Source organism: Populus nigra, chromosome 2 (assembly GCF_951802175.1).
Source record: "Populus nigra chromosome 2, ddPopNigr1.1, whole genome shotgun sequence".
NCBI lineage: Eukaryota > Viridiplantae > Streptophyta > Magnoliopsida > Malpighiales > Salicaceae > Populus > Populus nigra.
Genome location: NC_084853.1, coordinates 32,486,166 through 32,508,074, shown reverse-complemented (window position 1 = coordinate 32,508,074; position 21,909 = coordinate 32,486,166). Strand labels below are relative to the sequence as shown.

The window sequence follows — 21,909 nt, the reverse complement described above, 5'->3', positions numbered from 1 at the left end:
CTTTTACCTTCATAGACAAAGTATCCTTACCACAATCAATCTTTGTATTGGCAGTTTTCAAGAATGGTCTCCCAAACAATATAGGAGTGTTGTTTAATGAATCACAAGAATCATGTTCCATATCAAAAATATAAAAGTTGCATGGAATGACCAAACTATCAATCTTGACTAGGACATCCTCTATCACACCAAGTGGGTAAACAAAACTACGATCCGCAAGTTGTATTACAATACTAGTTTTATTCAAAGACTCCAGACTAAGAGAATCATAAATATGTTTAGGCATAACGCTAATGGATGCACCTAGTTTCAGTTTGTGGAGGAGGAGGGTGTTTCTTTTTTGTACTCAATTCGGTTTCTATCTTTTCTTCTTCCTCTATCTCAATTTGTTTTGACCTTTGCCTTTTAAGTTCTTTCCCACTTCGCGGCATGATCGCACTAACATTCTTTTTTGGATTCAATGCTTGGAGGGCAATTTTCCATTCATTTGTGCTTTCAATTTCCCTACACTTGAAGCTATTTGCCCCTTTTGCTTCTCCAAGTTGTGAATACTTGACCTTGTTTCCTGTTGAAAAGACATGACATTTTGTTGCAAGGTCATAATGTTAGAAGCCAAAGTTTTTGTTGCTACTCATTTTTAGGCCCCACATGCTAGAGATGGCGTGTACCTCTTTTTAACCGAATGCAGGAGTTTAGCTCATGATTGCTTGAAGATTGACAAAACCAGAGAAGAAAGAAATGTTTTTACGAACCCTATTTCAGCTATTTTTTGCTCTCTTTATCCTTCCCCTTCATCGCTGAAATCGTCAGGATTCTTAGATTAATTAGGAGTCTTCATGATGCTTAACCCGTTGCTTCTTTATTTGGTCTTTAAGTTTGGATAAATCCTTGAAAATTTGTACTAAAAAAGTTGATTATGCTACAGTCACAATTTTGTTTGTAATACCAACTTTGTTCCAACTTAGACTTTGATTCTGACTTGGTTTCGTGTAATATTTGACCATGTCAGCTATATTCTATCATTCATGACATGTTAAAGAATTGAACTACACCTTTATTGGGTCCTAGGGTTCACTGTTCTTATGTCAGACTCTCATTTAGATTGGGATGCTCGATATTGTCAGTTTCCGAATTAGATCAGGAGATCCTTTTGACAAAGCAGATTGCGGCCAGATTATGTTCTTCAAAATGAATTTATCTCACTTTGAATCCTTTATGAAAGTTATAGAATCATACGTGTAAATGAATTTGGCTTTTTGAATCGCTTGATTTTTATATCAGAAGTCCAAGATATCCCTTTTTGAATATCTAGTGTGAAAGTAAGGAATCCTGCTGCGTGAAGGATTCTAGCACGTAGGTCTGATTCGAGGGATTACGGGTTGATTTGGAGGATTTTTTCTGGATTAAGGATTGAATTGAAAAGTGTTAAAATTAGGGATTTAATTGAAAATTGAAATTAGAAGGAACCCAAAATTGATTACATTGCATGCAGAACAAACCAATGTTCTACACGGAACGAACCCTACAACAAGCCCCGCCAGCTTGTTTCATCTTTGGTCCAAAGGCAACGATTTTGAACACCTATGCTAGTTGTGGAAGAATGTAGAGGAGAGCCACACCATCATTTGATGGGTAGGATTCTACACGTGGAGAATAATTACCGAGATCACATAATCAATCAGAATATTTTGCTTTCTAAATTGCTTTATTCGATTGCAAGCCTCCCGCGATTGTGTCCCCATATTTTTTTTCCTAAATAGAGCTGCATTTTAGGCTATATAAACCTCCTCTACTAACCTAGAAGGATAAAAGAGAAAAGCGAGAAAAAAGAGGAGAGGAGGAGAAGAAACGTTGGAGATCTGCAGCACATAGAGAGGAAGCTCTACTGCTAAACATTGACATAAACTTTTATCTATCAAAACTGGTGAGACCTATAGGAGATGAAGGAAGAGATGGAAAAAAGCAGAGAAATGAAAGAAAGAAGAGAAAAGGAGAGGAGAGGAAAAAAACGCAGAGAACATAACGAGTTTCTTTCCTTCATCTTTGCATTATTGTGAGACGGGGAAAGCAGAACAGGGGAGAGGGAGAGAAGCTAAAACTAGTAGAGAGAGAGGGATGAAGACGCAGAGAAAACCACAAAAGACAGACGCAAATAGAGAACAGAGGGAAAAGGGTTGAAATAGACGACACGGATAGATCAACCATCACGCCTTCAACATCGCTGCAACTCCTTCGTTTCTGCCTACAAGTCTGTTATTCCTAGCTTTGGCATGTATTCTTAGTTGTATTGTTACTGTTCAAGTGAATTATAATTCATTTTAACAATAACCAGCCAAGGAACGCGTGAGGAAACTCATGCATGCTTTTGTGCTTAGTCGGGTCAGTAATTTGGGCTAGTGACCCGGCTAGGCCTGCTGGGTTCAGCCCAGCCATATGGACTGAGCTGGACCCAGCCCCTCTAAAAAAATACAAGTAATATCTTTGGTTTTCTCGTGTATTTATTTTGTGGTTTTTGTATTTTTATATTGTGAAAAAAATACGTGGTTTTTGATGCAATGTGGCAACTATACATATATATATCAAAAAAAAATGTTTTCATGCATACAGCCAATGCCCTAACATATTTTGAATTTCCTCTTTAAAAAGAAACAAATATTCAAAGTTTAAAAGAAAATGTGTTTCAGCATGGATTTCTTAAACAAAAAAAATTATTTTCTTACATTCTGGATTTTATAACATGTTTGTAAAACTCCAAATGGTGTTGGCCAATATTTCAAAAAATACAAAATCTTAATTTTGGAGAATGCTACTTTATTCACCATTTATATTTGAATAAAGAAATCCCAAAGGGATTAATATCCAAAATATTATTGGGAATAACCTGTTATTATTCACTTTTAATGTTTGGATAAAAACCCCAATTGGTTAATATCCAAAATATTTTTCTAGAAATAATAAGTCATCACACATCCTTGAAAGAAGCCTTGATTATAATTGAGTACATTTCAATTTTTGACTCCACGGTTTACGAGCCATGAAAGTATGAAAGACTAATGCAAAAAAGGGCTTTTAAAACACCTTGAATTTTCTTAGATTTCTAACTTAGTTATTTTGTTTCTCTTCCTTGCAATTTACAAGTCGCGAACACTTGAAATACTAAGGGAAAAATGACCTTTTAAACACATTGAATCTCCTTAGATTTCTATCTTAGATGTTTCTTAATTCATAGGTTGTAAATTTAGTTCAAATCAAACACAGATTTCAATAGATCTGCATTGGTTCTCTTTGGCACTCTATAGACATATCTAAAGGTATGATCCATATTGGCTAAAGGTTCTTTCTTTTAGACTTTGAACCTAAGTTTGTTCATCATAGCAAACTTATCCTAGGAAAACTGATGGGATTAGAAAAATCAACACCATAGCAATTATAAACCAAAAACCAAGCAGGTTACCTTAGGTAAGACATATTAGGGGTGCTAAAACCTTCCCTTTATGCAACCAGTCCCTTGCCTTAGAATCTTTGAAGACCAATTAGGGTTTCTAGTGACCATAATACTAGATGGCGACTCCTCTTTTTCACAAAAACAAAGACCCCAAAATCAATTCACCGCCACGGGAAAGGTCATCGTGACGTCGAGATCTCGCGAGGGTGCGACAGTTTTCATCATCTCACGAAGATCATCACTAGATGACGACCCCATAACATTGGAATTGGAGTTTAGGAATGGAGGGTGTTGTCTTGCTTGATAATTCTGTTGGGGCTGAAATCCATGGGGATGGAACTGTCGACCTTGATAACCTTGTTGAGGCAGGTTCCCATAGCATAAGTTTGGATGATCTCTCCATCCGGGGTTGTATGTATTGGAAAAGGGATCATATTTATGTCAGGGTTGTCCGTTGAATCCTCCATCAACTACATGAACCTATTCAATGTAATCTTCTTACATTGTTGGGCACATATCAAAGGTATGTCCTTGTAAGAAACATATGCTACAAACTTTCACCTCATTTACTCGTTTGTTTGAGAATTCTTCACGGGAGCCAAACTATTTCGAGTTGGTTTCCATGTTTGAGATCAATTGACATGTAGCCTCGAGTGTCTTATCTACTAATGCCCCTCAACTTACAGCGTCAATGATACTACGGTCAGTAGGCATCAATCCTTCTTAGAAATATTGAGTGAGCAGCTGATCAGGTATTTGATGATGAGAGCATTGAAAGCACAATTGCTCAAATCTTTCCCAAAACTCAGAGAGTGTCTCACCATGATATTGCCAAATCCCACATATTTCTTTCCTTATGTTGGCAACTCGAGATGTTGGGAAATACTTCTCAAGGAAGATCTTCTTCATGGCATTCCAAGTTCCAATGGAACCTAGGAGAATAGAGAAAAGACATGTCTTTGCTACCCCTTTTAAAGAGAAAGAGAAAGCTTTCAACTTGACCAGTTATTTGTCAACTCCATTTGGTTTCACGCCAACGCAAACCATATGAAACTCCTTGAGATGAGTATGAGGATTGATTAGTACTTAAAAGTGCATTTTTATCAAGATTTTATATCATTATTTTGCACTTGAAGTATCAATAACTCCTTAACTAGAGCATGTTTTATAATAACATGTCTAATAATATAAGATACCTTTAATTTATGGTAAATGTTCATCTTAAATGTAGACCTATCACATAAATCAAATGATTGATTGATGAGTTTAACTACTGAAATTGAGAAGACAAAGTGAGGACTAAGCTTATGAAAGAGATGCTGGTTCAATCCAAACTGGAACACCATTTGGTTATTGGATCATAACTGAAGCTGTAGAACTTGGATTTAAGTTTGGTTTATATGGATGGAAATCTATGACATAGGCCTCAAACTTTCATGAGAGTGCAAGATTCAAAACAGATGTTTTCAAGTTCAAATTGTAGCAATAAAAGAGAATTCAGAATCTGTCCTACAACCCAAACACTATTTAGTGTTCAGCCCATATCTCGAGTTCTAGAAGTTCAAATGCACCGATTCATGAAGACTATTTGTTCAAATTCTGATGTTAGCAATGATGTTTTCTACAGACAAGAAGATAAAGATTGTTACCAAGTCAAGAGGTGGCCACCCACTCAACAATTAGTCATCAAATTAATAGTTCTGAATTTTGGCCTATAAAAGGAGGCATTTGCCATGCATTTAGGCATCTTGGTTTTCAGATCAAAATCATGTTCTTGCTCTCTCGCTTTATATTTTTGTAATGCTTAAGTTTTGATTTCATTAATCTCTTGTTTATGCCTTTCATTTCCTTTACCATACTTATATAATCATGTTCTCCTCTTGTTTATTTATGTTTCTCTTATTCATAATGTTCATCTAAGTTTATTATTTCAAGGTGAAAAGGTTACATTAATGTTGTAACAATAAGTATAGTATAAACTCAACATGGACTTTAATGTTTGATACTAGCATGTTTTGTATTTATTATCTTACTAACTCTTAATACCTTGCTTGTTAAATGGTTAATCTAGATTTGTGTTCAACAACCCTTGGTACAACAAATACTTGGCACTTTCATAGCCCAACTATATGGTATAACCGACACATGTGCTATGAAAGGAACTTAATTTATTGTTAACATAAGTTATCACCATGAATACTTGACAACATTGACAAGTATTGACATTACTCAAATAAGATAATTAATATAATCATGTTAATAAATTATACTCTGATTGGAACCTCTTTTGTGTGTGGTTTCCAATTGAGTAATAAAAAGAGTTTATACTATACTTGTTTGAAATACCATTAGTGGATCCTCTAACCTTGACAATTTTTTTTATCATTGTTTAGTCTTCACATTAATCTCACTTCTCAAAGTCCTCTTTAACTCATCACCATCATCATCATCAACATCATCATCATCATCAACATCATCATCATCATCATTATTATTATTTATAATTTATATAATTAACCTCCCTGTGGTTTGACCTCGGTCTTGTTGGGTTATTTATTATTTCGACACTCCTATACTTGGGAGAAGACATCAACTCTTTGATCGTGTCAAGTTTTTGGCGTCGTTGCTGGGGAGGTAAATTCTTGTATAAATTATAATATTTATTTTATTTCTCTTTTATTTAACTTTTGTTCCTTTTGTTTTGTTTCTTTTTCTTTTCTTTTTTTTTCCTTCCTTTTATTCTCTTCCTACACATGCATGAGAGTTTGGTCACATACATTAAGGGTAGACTTTCTAGGAAATCCTCATCATTTTCAGAAAATATGGCCGAAGAAGATAATCAGTTGCTTCATAATGAGAATAGCCGTGTTAGAACACTTAGAGACCACATGAATCGCACAAGAACAAGTGCACCCTCATGTATAGTTTTCCCTCCTAATGCATCTCACTTCAATTTTAAGCCAGACATTATTCAACTTTTACCTTATTTTCATGGCTTAAATCTAGAAAATCCATACTTGCATTTAAGAGAATTTGAGGAGGTTTGTAACACCTATAATGACTTAAAAATTGTAGCATGAACACCATCAGATTAAAGCTTTTTCCTTTTTCATTAAAAGATAAAGCTAAAACATGGCTACAAAATCTGAGGTCAGGATCCATTCGTGCTTTGGGATGAAATGCAACAATAATTTTTAAAGAAGTTTTTCTCTTCTCATAGAACAAACTCTTTCAAAAGAGAAATCACCACATTCACTCAAAAGCCAAGAGAAACATTTTACCAGTGTTGGGATAGGTATGCAGACTTGCTTAATACATGTCCTCATCATGGTTTTGAAACATGGAGATTGATCTCACACTTTTATGAAGGGTTAACACCTAAAGATAGGCAAATGGTGGAATTGATGTGCAATAGAACGTTTGAAGATAAAGACACTGATGAAGCAATGGAGTACCTAGACTTGGTAGCTGAAAATGCTCAAAATTTGGACACTACAAAAACTTATGAGGCACCAGGTAAAACTCAACCTCATAGATATATTGGAAGAATGTACAACCTTAGAGAAGATCATGACATCCAAGCAAAGTTTGCATCTTTAGCAAGAAAAGTCGAGGAACTTGAATTTAAAAAGAGTGGTCATTTAAAATCTATTCAAGACATTGTGTGTCAAATCTGTGAAACGAATGAACAAGCAACCAATGATTATCCAACTTTGCTTTCTTTCAAGGAATGACTCTATGAACAAGTCAATGCTTTAAACAATTTCCAAAGGCCAAATCAGAATCCATACTCACAAACGTAGAACCATGGTTGGAGAAATCACCCAAATTTCAGTTGGAAGAGTGGTAACAATAATGCACAAACTTCACAGCCACCATTTCAAGTGCACTATAATTTCCAAAATTCTCATGGATATGTACCTCCTTATGTTCCCCCTCCTATAAGAAATCTTGAGGAAACATTGCATGCATTCATTGAAAAGCAAGAGACAATCAACACTCAACTTGCTCAAAGCATGATAGATTTTTAAGATACTCTTGCAAAATTCACATCTGCTCTTAGTTTTCAGGAGAAAGGTAAGTTTCCATCTCAACAACAGCAAAATCCCAAAGGGCAATACAATTCAAGTGCAAGCAACTTCGAAAGCTAACACATGGATCAAGTCCAATCAGTCATTACTCTCCATAGTGGTAAGGTTATTGAAAAACACATTCTTGAACCTTGTGAGAAAGATGATGAGTCAATCTCTGAGGGTAAGGAAGGGGTTAAACTTGAACATTGCAAAGAAAAGATTGATTCCCCACCAATACTTCAATTTCCTCATGCTATGACCAAACAAAGGGAAGTCAATCACGATTCTGAAATCTTTGAAACTTTCAAACATAAAGAAATCGAGGATGAAAAAGGCATAAAAAATGTTGTCGCGAATCATTTGTCAAAATTGACAATAGATTTGACATCTGACATCACACCAATTGATGATTACTTTCCTGATGAATTTTCACTTTTTATTGCTTCAATACCTTAGTCTGCTAATATTGACAATTTCTTGCTTCAGGATTTTTGCTAGCTCATTTGGATACCCAAGACAAAAGAAAGTTTTTGAGCGATGTGCAGAACTTTTTTTGGGATGACCCTTACTTATTCAAATATTGTCCTAATCAAATATATCAAAGATGCATTCTTGATAATGAGGTAAGTAGTATTATTAAATTTTATCATTTCAAGACATGTGGGGGTCATTTCTTGTCAACAAAGATGATTAAAAAAATCTTACAATGTGGATTTTATTGGCCCACCATGTTCAAGGACACACATGCGTTCAGCAAAACCTGTGAAAATTATCAAAAGTTAGGATTTATTTTAAAAAATAAAGAGTCCTTAGATAATCTTTTATTGACTATTGGGACGTACCTTAATGGAGATGTGCATTGTGCAATTCATGATTTATGGCCTCATTTTCATAAAGAACATGCTCGACATAGTCTTCGGAATCTGACTAAAAAAGACCTTGTTTGCCAGTTTTTAAGAAAACTGGATGGGAAGCTTATCCCCAACCCATAGAGGGTGTTTAAGCTTTTCTTGGACGTAAAACCAAGGAAAGATGTGAGCCACAATCACAATTACAATTTAAGCCTTAGTGTGTAAGAACTTGTGTCTTTTGGTTTTATTAATAGCATAATATTTGTGTTTTGTTGTTTCTTATATTTGTTTAAGTGTGTTTCAGGTTTGTCAGTAGTTATTGTTTTATTTTGGTTAGAGGGAGAGGGTAGTAGTTGACAAAAAAAATATTAACTTACTAATTGTTTTTTTTTTTTTGCTATTATTTGAGCCATTTGATAAAACTGTTGTTACTAGGATGGCAGAGTAAGGGAGAATTTTATTGACTCTTGAAACGCATCTTAGTAAACATTTTCCAATGGTTATTTCCAATATTCATAACAAGGTTTTATCACACACTTTTCATGAAATATTCAGATTTACAAACTCTTGCATTGTTATCACTTAATTCTGCTCATATACTCATTTAACAAGTATTCTTAAACCTTCATTTTCACACACACAATTTAACATATGATTGTGGGTTGCACATTGGATTATTACATTAATTATGTTTTTTTGTTATAGGTAACAACTAAGGGAAAGGGATAAGATATAATTCGTAAAAAAAAATTAAATATAATATTGATGATAATAAAAACATAGATAAGTTTGGTTTCCTAGCCTCCCTAACCTAAGCAATTAAGCTCGAAGGGTTGTTTTAACACCTAATACTCTAAAGTCAACTGACTTGAGAGCTATTGACCCAGTGCTTGTTACATGGGTTGAGGAGAAAAGCTTAAGGGAATCAAACATTGCACTATCTACGTATCAGTATCTGCAACCCGAGTTACTAAGCTCGTAGGGGTGTCTCAACACCTAATGCCCGAAGACCAACTGGTCTGAGAGTCATTAGCCGAAAGCTCGTTACATGGGTTAAAGATGTATTGTGTTTTAAGTTATATGTATATGATATTAATAATAAAAGAAGGACCCAAAAGCCTTGGGTATATCCACAATCCAAACCCATTAGAGTTGGGTGAGGACGCAAGATCGAAGAGTATTGGGTCATGACGTGAAATCATTAACCTAAGGTCTGACGCTTTACCCAATTCTCTTGGGCCAGGGAAGGCTATAAGACCTAAGGGACTTGGGTCTGCCCCTTGCCACTCGCAAGCAACTTGAGTCTGGCAAGTCCTTCCAGACCCAAGTTAAAAATAATAAAAATAATTGATTTTACCCTTCGAATAACATCTACATTTTTTTCCATAGTAATAAAATGTATTTCAAATTTAATAATATTTATGATATTAATAATAATATTAAACTTATCTGACCTAAGTTCTTATAGTTTTTAATCCCCTCAAATAAAACTCGTTTCTTTTGTTCAATAATAATAATATTTTTCTTCAAATTTAATAATTTAATAATAATAGTAATAGTAATAATAATAATTTTTCCCTTCAAATCAAATCTATGGTTGTTTTTCAAAATTCATGATATATTTTTAAAATTTCGTAATTATGATATTAATAATATTAATTATAATAAAACAATAAAATTTATAATACAAATAATAATATTTTTAATATTACCAATATTAATTATAATACAAATAATAATATTTTTAGTATTTATAATAACAATAAACTTACTCAAGTTTAAGTGGGTTCAGCTGTAACTCTAGGCCTGAGAGCTTTGGACCCCTCGTAAATGACAGATCCAAAAGCCTTGGGTCTTACTACATTCCGAACCCATTAGAGTTGGGTGAAGACACAAGACCCAAGAGCATTGGGTCCTGACACATACCCATTAAACTAGAGTCTGACTCTTGACCCAATTAATGTCTTGGGTCAAGGAGGGCTACAAGACCTAGGGGACTTCGGTCTATCCTATGTCACTCCCAATCAACTTGGGTTTGGCATGCCCTTCCAGACCCAAGTTAATAATAATAAAAATAATTGATTTTACCCTTTAAATCACATTTATATTTTTTTCGATAGTAATAAAATTTATTGCAAATTTAATAATATTTATGATATTAATAATAATATTAAAATTATCTGACCAAGTTTTTATAATTTTTAATCCCCTCAAATAAAACTTGTTGTTTTTCTTCGATAATAATAATATTTTTCTTCAAATTTAATAATAATAATAATAATAATAATAATGTTACCCTTCAAATCAAATTTATGGTTGTTTTTCAAAAGAAATTATATATTTTCAAAATTTCTTAATTATGATATTAATAATATTAATTATAATAAAAACAATAAAATTGATAATAATAATAATAATATTAATTTTAATAAAAACAATAAAATTTATAATACAAATAATAATTTTTTTAATATTACTCATCATAAAAATAAAAATATTTATAAACCAAAATAATAATATTTTTAATATTAATAATATTAACAGGAAAAATACTTATAATACAAATAATTTTAATTTTAATATTAAAAATCTTATTTCTATATATTTGAGCATTGCTATACCTAAAGGAACTTATATTCGTACTGGTAAATCTCACTTCGTACGTTTTAATTTATGTTCACATATGGTTTAGTTTTGTTTTTAAAATTGAGTTTTGTTGATTACAGATGCTGATTATAAATGCCCTGTTATAATTGATATCATGGAAATCAAGGATTTGGATGCAATTGTGAGAGATGTTGGAGGGTTTGGATCTACTGGTGTCTAAATTAGCGAACAGATGATGGACTACGCAGTAAAATTTTTGGGTTTGGTGGAGTTTCTTTTATTAATGAAGACACCTGCAACAAGGCTATATATATTTTATAAAATGGTTTGTTTTTCATGTGTTTTATGGTTTCATTTCCTTTTATATCTTTTTTATTAACCACCTGCAACAAGGCTATATATATTTTGTTGCTGTTTGCATTCATCAAATCACACTTTCTTGCTGCTTAACCTCAAGCATTACTCAGTTGTACGAAACTTGACCGACTAATTTTACAAATACATGGAGGATAGGTCGTTCTAGCAAAAAATACTATATGAACATTTCTTTGCAAGCTTACACACACACAATGAATCTCCCTAATTTACTAGTAAAAAGATGATGGCTTCACCATTTTAAGTGAGAAACTTATAAAATAGAGAGAGAAACCTTAACCTATCTTCATCATCTCTTTACAACTTCATATTCTAAGTCTGCATGTCATAAAAGAAAAGGCAAAAACCAATGAAGTGTTGGTTTAGTGGTTAGGCACTGCTATATCCCCGCAAGGGTGAGAACATAAGTTCAATTTCTGGAAAACGCACTTGTTGGGAGGGGCAACCACGAACCCTGAACGGGACTAGTCTCACCTTTTAAAAAGGGTGTGAGGATACCCGAGAAGCGCAAAAAAAAGGCAAATAAAAAAAAGTCCCATAAACCCATACAACAAACCTAAATTGAAAATCCTATTTAAATATACTTTGTTGGTGTTGTTGGTGCTGTTGCCGTTGCCGCTGCCGATGCTGATGTTGTTTGTGCTCGAGCTCGAGCTCGTGCTCGTACCCGTGCTCGTGCTTGTGCTTGTGCTCGTGCTGCTGTTATTGTTGTTGGTGCTGGTGCCAGTGCTGGTGTTGGTGGCTGTTGCTAGTAGCGGTTGTAATACTGCTGCTAGTGACTGGGTATGTTTCAATAAATTAAATGGGTTTTTGCAGGTGAAATATGCAAGAATATTTTGGATTTATTTGTCTAAAAATAATGATTCCAATATTGTTGATAAAGATGTTAGATTGAAAAATTGAATATTTCTTTTCTTTTATATCATTATTAATAGAGACATAGAAAGCGATTAAAAAGATGTTATGGGCTGGGTTTTTTTTTTTTGTTAATTTCCTAACAGATGTAGCCTATTTCAAAAATCATAATGTTTAGGATAGAAAATCAGGATTTTTTTTGTTCATAAGTTAAGTTAAGGGGTTTTTTTAAGTACAATTTGGTCTTTTTCTTTCCTGAAAAGGAACTGTCCATTCTGTTAACAAACAAAATGCGAATAGAACACTTGGCTGTTGAAAACGCGAAATACCATTGAAATGCACGTAAATTTTGTTCTTACCTGGCTACTTGTAGAGAGTCCAACATCATAAACCATGGTGAGATCAGTCTTGAAAAGTCCAAATGATCGCTCATAACCAGGTCCAGGTTTCAAGTCTTCGTCATAAAGAGCAAAGAGGTATGTATCCACTGATTTTCCTGGCATGAGTGGAGTGCCCACCATCGATCGAAGGTGTTCAATCAAATTGCCATTGTAAGCCTTGGCATTCTCAATGCTTGGCCCTACTTCGTTGTCATCTCCTTTAAATGGCCATCCAGTCTCAGCCACCACAATCTCAACATTCTTAAATCCCATAGAATTCAGTGCAGAATAAACTGCATCCACCTGCAATTGATTAAACCACTTGTCAGTAGCATTTTTATTCGATTATCTATTGATACAAAATTTTCGCACTTGCAATTTGATTTACTCTCACCTGAGCATCGAACATGTTCATGTACTTGATCTTAGTGTTTCCATCCGTTCGTCCTGCATTCGGCTGGAAAAGGCAGAAAGCAATAGTCTCAGGCCTTGTATCGCTTCTGTAGGCATAGTAAGGGTAGGGATTGATTGCGAAAGGCGAACCATTCGCACTATTAAACTCCAACAAGCCCTTCATCAGATCCCCATAACTTGGATCAAAGCTTCCAGAAGAAGGTGGCTCAGACTGCTTAAGCACTCCCATCGAATGAACTGTGGAGACCTTAATTTTACCCCCGAGCGATGCATCATTTAGAGCATTCTGTAGATTTTGCATTGCTGGTAAGAGCTTGTTCATGAGATTCTGGTCATTGGAAGTCATGACCTCGTTGCCGACAGTGATGAGGATGATATTGCTAGCTGGATAGAAGCGAAGCACGTTTGTGTTGATCCAGCTCTTAGCAAAATTGGGATCAGAGGCTAGTCCTGGAATGTCACCATTTGCAGTGCCGATAACAATTCCAATTCCGGTGTTGGCTAAGGCTTTGATTATGGCGGGGTCCGATCCATATAATCGGACCTTTTGGATTGAAGTGGATTGAAGAAGCTTTGCGGTGGATGGTGGTGGTGGAAGGTTGTCCGCAACTTGGCCATAGTTTATACCGATGAATGATTGCGAGTCTGCACAAAAAGCAGCAAAATTTAAAGCAGATGATCAAACATCAATTTTTAAACGACAAAACAGAACACCAACATTTTTTGTTTTCATAGACTGAAATGAAGACAGCTCAGTTAAGGTAAATTCTTTAGAAATGGAAGGAGGTAATTAAAATAGAAAGAGACGCAAACTTACTTGCGATTTTTACAGTCTGTAAGGAGGAAAGGAGTAGGAAAGCAATAGTATAAGGAAGCACCACCATGGCTCAGGAGGAGCGGTTTCTATTCTGCATTTTTTGAAACTGGAGTGGGCATTAAATATAGAATATGCTACAAGTCGAGAGCAGAAGCGTAAAGATGACTTCGGATAAATTCTTATTATAGAATATGGGTGGTGAAACTTAAAGTACCCAATAATAATATTTATAATATTAATAATAATATTTTACTTGCTAAAATTTTTATTTTTAATCTTTCAAAAAAAATTATGGTTTTTCTTTGATAGTAATAATAGTTTTTTAAAATCTATTAATGATAATGATCATAATAATAATAATAATAATTATCATTATTTTTATACTTCAAATCAAATCTATGGTTGTTTTTCAATATTAATAATAAATGTTTTTCAAATTTATTAATTATTTTATTAATAATATTAATTATAATAAAAATAATTATATTTGTAACACAAATAATACTTATTTTTAATATTAATACTTTTAATTATAATAAAAATAATAATATTTATAACAAAAATAATAATAATTTTTACATTAATACATTTAATTATAATAAAAATAATTATATTTAGAAACCTAAGACCCAAGAATCTTGGGTCCTGACGCCAGACCAAAGTTTTTGGGTCTTGACTCAACCCAAGAAAACTGGGTCTTGATACAGGACTTATTAGCCTTGGGTACTGACATAGGATCAATAATGTTGGGTTAGGCAGGTCTTGATGGAGCAGGACCCATGTTGATGGATCCAGCGGCGGCTAGACCCAAAGCTATTTAGCTCGGTTCAGTTTGATTATTTTAGAACAAAAACCGGTTCAAACTGACCGGTTCTGGTTCGGTTTGATTTTGCTCGGTTTTTTTTGGTTTTGGCTCGGTTTTTTTCGGTTTTGGTTCACTTTGGTTTTTTCGGTTATTTCAATGGTGCCTTTTTAGTCATTAATTTTTTTATTTATTTCATGTGATTTTTTTGAGTGATGATCTCTTATATTTATGTATTCTTGGCAATTAATTGTCCGAACTTGATCCAAGGCAAAGTTGATGAGATAAAGTTTAAATTTATAGCATAAAAACATATTTAAAAGAAAAGAGACCAAACATAAAAAAAAATAGCATGGCTTTTCTAGAATTCATGCGAAAATATACTTTTGCCTCGCATATTAGTTTAGTCAAACCAAATTGATTAATTATTCTGTTCATTAAATTTTTTTGTTGCCTTGGTTAATCCTATATATTCAAATGTAATAGATAACTATGCTTTTTTTTTTTTAGGGTTATGTGGATAAAATGAACTCAAATCGATTGGAAAGTTATGGTACGATGACAAACACTTCAGAGCTAGCTAGCTTGTTAACGTATAGTTCCTCCAGCCCTAACAACTAACACTAAGCATTGTCACAACCATTGCATCTGCTTATAGATTCTTTGAAGACAAGTTCTCCTTCCAAGTTTCAAAGCTTCTCTGTAGAAATAAACATGCACAATTTTCCTTTATCTGAACCTACTTTCATTATGGAATGCTTTTCAGTTTTCAATACTTCTTTTCAACATGAACTTGGCCCCTAACGATCTACATACAGGATTTCAACGTCATCTACGTTGTGCCCACGTATTAGTAGGTTCAGAAAAAGGAAAATTGTGCATGTTTATTTCTACAGAGAAGCTTTGAAACTTGGACGGATAACTTGTCTTCAAAGAATCTATAAGCAGATGCAAAGGTTGTGACGATGCTTAGTGTTAGTTGTTAGGGCTGGAGGAACTATACTTTAACAAGCTAGCTTTGAAGTGTTTGTCGTCGCACCATAAACTTTCCAAGGACTTGGATTGATTTGAGTTCTCTGCCTTTCCCTCTTGTTTTCACATAACCAAAAAGCAGGTCAATGGTCCTAGAAAAAAAAAACAAATGCAAATTGTTATGCATAAATCTAAATCATGTGGGAAAAGTCTTGTTCATAAAGATTCATTGTACTGTGTATTGGAACAGTGTAATAACAGAGTGACCCTTACTATAGAGAGGTGCAAAGAATATAAGGGAGGGTGGGGTTGTCTTTTTATTGGGATGCATTTGATATTAAAAAAATGATTTGACAAGAAACAATCAGTATAAATTTTAGTGGGGCATAATGAGGCTACAAACCACAGAATGCAGATACCTGGTGCTAAGCTATCATGCCTTACCACATATAGTGAACTAAGTAATAAAAGTTTTGGGTTTGGTGAAGGACTTCCTTTTATTAATAAAGATAGGTGTTTCTGTGATTTGTAATGTTTTTGTTTCTTGATGTTTAAATTTAACCAACACATGGTGGATTAAGCAGTAAAAGTTTTGGGTTTGGTGAAGTACTTCCTTTTGTTAACGAAGACACGGGTGTTTTATGGTTTCATTTTCATTTTTATCTTTTTATTAACTACCTGCAATAAGGCTATATATATTTTATTGTTGTTTGCATTACTCAGTTGTAAGAAACTTGCGACTAATTTCACAAATACATGGAGGATAGGTCGTTCTAGAAAAAAAATACTGTATGAACATTTCTTTGCAAGCCTACACACACACATTGAATCTCCCTAATTTACTAGTAAAAAGATGATGGCTTCAATATTTTAAATGAGAAAGAGATGGTATAAAGCACCCATCACCTCCAAAAGGCTTTGTACATGGGTCCTCTTAAGGTGCACTCACTAGGGTATGTGTGCAAGCATTATAGCCTGTACGTAGTTCATGTGCAAATGCAGTAACATGAAGAGGGATTAGTAAAACCAAAAAGGAAGTGTTTTGAGAAAACTCAGTGGGTTGTTGGAAGAGAAAATGGCTGATTGTGAGAAATCACAGTTCCAAGGATTTTTATCAGAAGTTTGATAGAAGAGATTCATGGCATAAGCAAGCATGAGATGCTATTGTGTTCGGTTCAAAGCAAGCCCCGCCTGGTTGGATCGGACCACGGTCAATCCCTCATCCACAAACAAAATCCAGATTAGCCTGCAATTGTGCATCTGATACATATCATTAAAATTTTGGGTCTGAGGACAGTTTCTGAAGCATTTTGTTTCTTTATGCTCACATTCAGTACTAATAACGAAGAGAGCAAGATGGAAATTATTTGTGACTAGACAGAAGCAAAGAATGAGTATATAAAATACCAAAGAGTAAATCTTTTATTCAGCATGGCTGTCATTGTACGCAATTCTCATCATTGACCGTCTTTGGTACCAAAGGCTATGAAGTTCACAGAAATATCATCAGATACAGACCATCGCCCAGTCAAGGGGCTGTGAACAAATCCAGCCATTTCTTTAACCTGGCGAGCACCAAACCCCAAGCAATAAGTTTTTGCTAAGACGTAACAGTAGTAGACATGTCAAAATGTCAGCAGGGAAAGCAACCATCTTACATTGATAGAAGCACGCTGTAGGATAAGCACCAGTTCTTCAGGAGTAAGAAAGCTTGACCACTGATGCGTGCCTTTAGGAAGCTGTACAGCATTGGTTATTAATAACAACACAAAGCAAACAAAAGGATAGAATCAAACTATAATACATCGACAGATTACTTCCAGATTAATAAAATGCTAGAACAGTTCCACTACCAGTGAAAACAGTGGGATTTTGGACTAGGTTTCTCATCTGTTTATATCACACCCACTACCAAAAATTCGCCTAAAACAAACAGAATTATCAAGAGAATAATTCAACCGGTAAATTGTGGTGATAATTACCGATGGATACTATTCCATTTGTAATTCAGTTGGTATATACCGACGGACTAATGTTGTCGGTATATACCGACTGAATTACAAATGAAATATATAGAATTTTTTTTAAAAAATGCAGTTCGATGACATGCAGTTTTTGCGAGCGATTTTACTGACAGAATGATCGAGGGATTCAAACTGGAATCTCCGTACAATGACGTGACTAATTCACCGTTAGAATTACCAAGGGAATCATCGACAGAAGTATTCCATCGGTGATTCCCTCGGTAAGAGTTAATAAATCATCACTTTGTCTACCCTCTCCTCCCCTATTTCTCCTTCTTCTTCCTCATCCCAACTCTCCCCTCCCAAACTGCAAACAACCACCCCCTCTTCTCAACATAAGTCATCTTTCTATAACTTTTGTGATCACAATATCTGTGTTCTGATTTATTGTGGATTTTATCATTTTTTGTAAGTAAATCTATCTTTTTTAATTTAAATGTCAATTTTATTATTTTTTATTGTTTTTTTAGTATATGTATTTTGTTAGTGTATATACATGTTTTATTGTTATTTCTCAAACAAACTTGTAATATGAATGTATAATTTTGTATTTGTTATGGTTTGTTTTAGATTTTGTAAAATTATATTTGTTTGTAAATTGTTGAAACTTTGTTGAATTACCGAATTAGATGTGTTGTGATGAAATAATTAATAGCTTGTTTAACAGGTCCGTTTTAATTTTTATCAATGTTATTGCAGAGTTGTAATTTCTGTAAATTTATATGTATAAATTTATATGGATGTTGATAATTGATAATGAATATTTACGAGAAGTTTTAAATAGTTTGTTGAATAATCTCGAGGTAAACCAATATTTTTGCAAATTTATTTACTTAACATAGTTAATTAATACATGTTGTCATCATAATTTTATAGAGGTTCAATAGAAGTCATGGATGATGGTTCATGGATGTATCGAGATTCACTCAAAGGATTGCGGAGGATGAGTTATTTTAATGGGGTTCAGGGTTTTATTAATTTTGCAACATCTATTCCTAGAAATTTTATTGGAAGCGGTATTAGTTGTCCATGTAGGAAGTGTAAAAATAAAAAGTATATGCATCCAGATGTTGTAATGATGCATCTTCTATACAATGTTCATGGAGGATTGCCCGTGTTGGTATGCCCATAAAGAACTATTTGTTTGTAATGAGAGCATGGTAGAAAGGGTGGTTGGGTCAACTTCTAGTGCTAGCAACGTGCATGGAGTTGCAAATGACAACATTAATCCTTATAAGAATATGATTATGGATGCAATGAGAAAAAATCAAGGTAATGGCAGTAGACTATTTTTTTTTTAATATCTCTTTACAACTTCTTAAATTTCATGTAGATGTCTGATGAGGAATATAGTTGATTGGTGGCCCTTATTAGATTTTATATGTAATGGATTTATGAGACGTTAATAATTCATTAGAGATGTTAAATTGGTAGCTAAAATCCATGAAATTCAATGAGACTGTTACAAAAGGTGAGATATCTAAGACAGTAACAATTAGACTTTCACGTGAATACTATATGTATATATATAAGAATTGAGTCGTGCGGACACTTGCACATTAAGATACTAACTCTGAAAATATACATGATATGTGTATGTATGTTATGATGAGGAAATAAACATGCATAGAAAGTAACATATGTGTAATGGATGAATATAGATTCTCTATAACATTCGGCTTGAAGGGATTATGACCAAAAACTTCCTTGTGATTAAGGAGAAGCGACCAAGTTTGGATCTCTTATTCGAGGAGGTCACGAGATAGGCCAAGCAGGTGTGTGATTTTCCCTCTTTTTTGCACTTATGCAGTTCAAAGTTCTTTTGGCGAATGCATAAATGCCATGTTCAATGTAAATAAAGTCTAGTGTATTTACAAGATTAGCTTCGGCTAATGGCATCCGTGATAGGATAGTCGGGATATGAATTACAATATTAGCTTCGGCTAATGACATCAGTGATAGGATTACCAAGAGATGAATTACAAGATTAGCTTTGGCTAATGGCATCCGTGATAGGATATATTGTGTGGATTGTATGAGGTGTTGAATATTGATGATTGCAACAAGGTCCGGAATTATAGGACCTTGTGATGGTTGATTGAGTAAATTGATAGCGGTTGATAACTTGGGATTCCTAAATACAAACGAATCTCTACTGAAATTTTGGTAGAATTCTTTACAAAAAAAAATTAACCTAAAACTAATAGCATATGTTGGGATCTTTTAGCATTGATCAAATTGTAAGTCAGGTCTGTTACAGCCTTCTTCTAATTGGATACACCTAACATCTCCTAAAGAAGTCATCTATAAATGATACAAAGTATTTTGCTCCTCCCAAGGATATAACAAGTGCTTGCCAAACATCAGAATAAATCAAGTCTAAGATGTATTTGCTCTTAGATATTGATGTGTCAAACTTCAACTTGTGTTGTTTACTTATAACACAGTGCTCACAAAAGGGTAGAATAACCTTTGTAAGCTCATTGAGTAACTTCTGATTAGAGAGAATTTTCAAATTTTCAAACCTTTCTCTGATATGTGGCCTAGTTTTTTATGCCACATCATCATCTTCTCTTCTAAAGGATTGGCTGATACAATTGACGCCTCTACCTCATGATGTGTTTCTCTCATTAACACAAACAAGTTTGCAGCTATCTTTCTTGCCTTTAAAACCATCAATGCTCTTTTGATGATTTTCATGATTCCATTGTCTATTCAAATCTTACAGCCAAGATTATCAAATTGTCCCACGAATAAAATTTTCTTCTTTAAGCCTTTCACATGTCATACTTTTGAAATAGTATGAATTGAGCCATCATACATCTTCAATTTGATGGTGCCAATGCCAGCAATCTCTAAAGCATGATCATTACCTATGAAAATTGAGCCTTCACAAATGGGTCATATGTATGAAACCAATCTCGATTAGGATTCATATGTCATGTTACTTTTGAATCTATTAATCGAACCTCAGTAAGCTATTTTCTATCTGTAAAGACTGTCACTGTTTCACTATATAAAACCTCCCCATCTTCTAAGGTGCTTGCAACACATCCTTGAGGTTTTGATAACTCTACACTGTTCTCTATAACCTTTTTAAACCAACAATCCCTTTTGAAGTGCCCTTTTCTACTATAGTTGTAGCATTTCATAGTCTTCTTACTTCTTGATTTGGACCTCCTTTGCATTTGACTCCCATTGGAGCCACGCTCCGTTGATCTTCCTCTTGACATCAACAACGCCTCTGCTTGGTTTGAACTATTTCTGTCTCCTTTATTTTTTCGCCTATTTTCTTCTTCCAAATAGCGGTTGCAACATCATCAAATACTAAATAGTCTGAGAGGATATTAGTGGTCAAGTTGATAATGAGCTAATCATATGAATTAGGAAGACTTTGAAGTAGAAGCTCTGCACACTCATTTTCCCCTATTTGTTACTCAAATTAGTGAGTTGTGAAAATAGAGTTCTTATTGTGTTGATGTGGTCAGTTACCGACGTGATTTTTTCCATTCGAAGGGTATAAAGTCTTCACTTTAAGAAAATCTTATTGTGTAAAGACTTGAACTGATACAGCTTTGTCAAAGTATCCCATATCTCCTCAGCTATTTTCTTCTCTGCCGCACTTGATAACACTTCATCAGCTAATGCTATATGTATGTTAGTAATAGCATTGTCATCCATCTCATTCCATTTTGCATTATCAGTGATCTCCGCGGGCCCATCTCCAATTGTTGCCAAGCAATTGTCTTTGCTTAAAATTGCATTGATTCTCATTTTTCATAGTGAGAAATTGCTCCTATTAAACCTCTCAATCTCGTACTTTGCTGCCATTTTATTCACTGAGATCTATTCAGCTATCACCGTTTCATTGATCTGTAACATATATAGAAATAGTATCATGTGAATAATTCTTCACTAAGTAAGTTCCCAGGAAAGATTGGAGGGGTCACAAACGGTCCCGCTTAAAACCTAATCTCCTTAGACAGTGAGTTATTGGCTGAAGAAATACGTATCTGGTCTTATTCTGAAAAGGAAATTCTTTCTGTTTTAAATTCATCTATACTAGTAGTACCCTCCAAGCCATTCTCTAATCATCAGAATAAGCCTTACACAAGGGTTGCCTTCGATAAGTGCAGTTTCTATAAGCAGAAAAGTCATTGGAAAGCTCAATGTACCAAGTTAAGACAATAAAATCAAGCTTGGAAGTCTGGCAGCCGGTCATAATCTAATGCTCAAAGATCACCTCAAAGTTGTAGACAATCACACAACAATACTGCAACACTAGTTTCATCAG

General features: G+C 34.2%; 1 protein-coding gene, 1 non-coding gene and 1 pseudogene across 2 annotated transcripts in view; 1 reads left to right on the top strand and 2 right to left on the bottom strand.

Annotated features, from left to right (window-relative positions):
* LOC133682916 (glucan endo-1,3-beta-glucosidase 7-like) overlaps positions 1-13,884 on the bottom strand; it is a 63,522-nt gene extending 49,638 nt beyond the window's left edge. Inside the window, exons 1-3 of the mRNA XM_062106455.1 lie at positions 13,818-13,884; positions 12,981-13,645; positions 12,566-12,889 (exon numbers count right to left, since the gene is read on the bottom strand). Of these exons, the coding sequence (XP_061962439.1) occupies positions 12,566-12,889; positions 12,981-13,645; positions 13,818-13,884 (1,056 nt within the window). The remainder of the gene's footprint in view (positions 1-12,565; positions 12,890-12,980; positions 13,646-13,817) is intronic.
* Positions 4,200-4,306, top strand: LOC133684366 (small nucleolar RNA R71). Its single transcript, XR_009837875.1, has one exon. It is a non-coding gene; the product is annotated as a small nucleolar RNA R71 (small nucleolar RNA).
* Positions 13,885-16,453: 2,569 nt separating the features above from the next.
* On the bottom strand, positions 16,454-21,389 carry LOC133682915 (uncharacterized; annotated as a pseudogene).
* Positions 21,390-21,909: the final 520 nt, after the last annotated feature.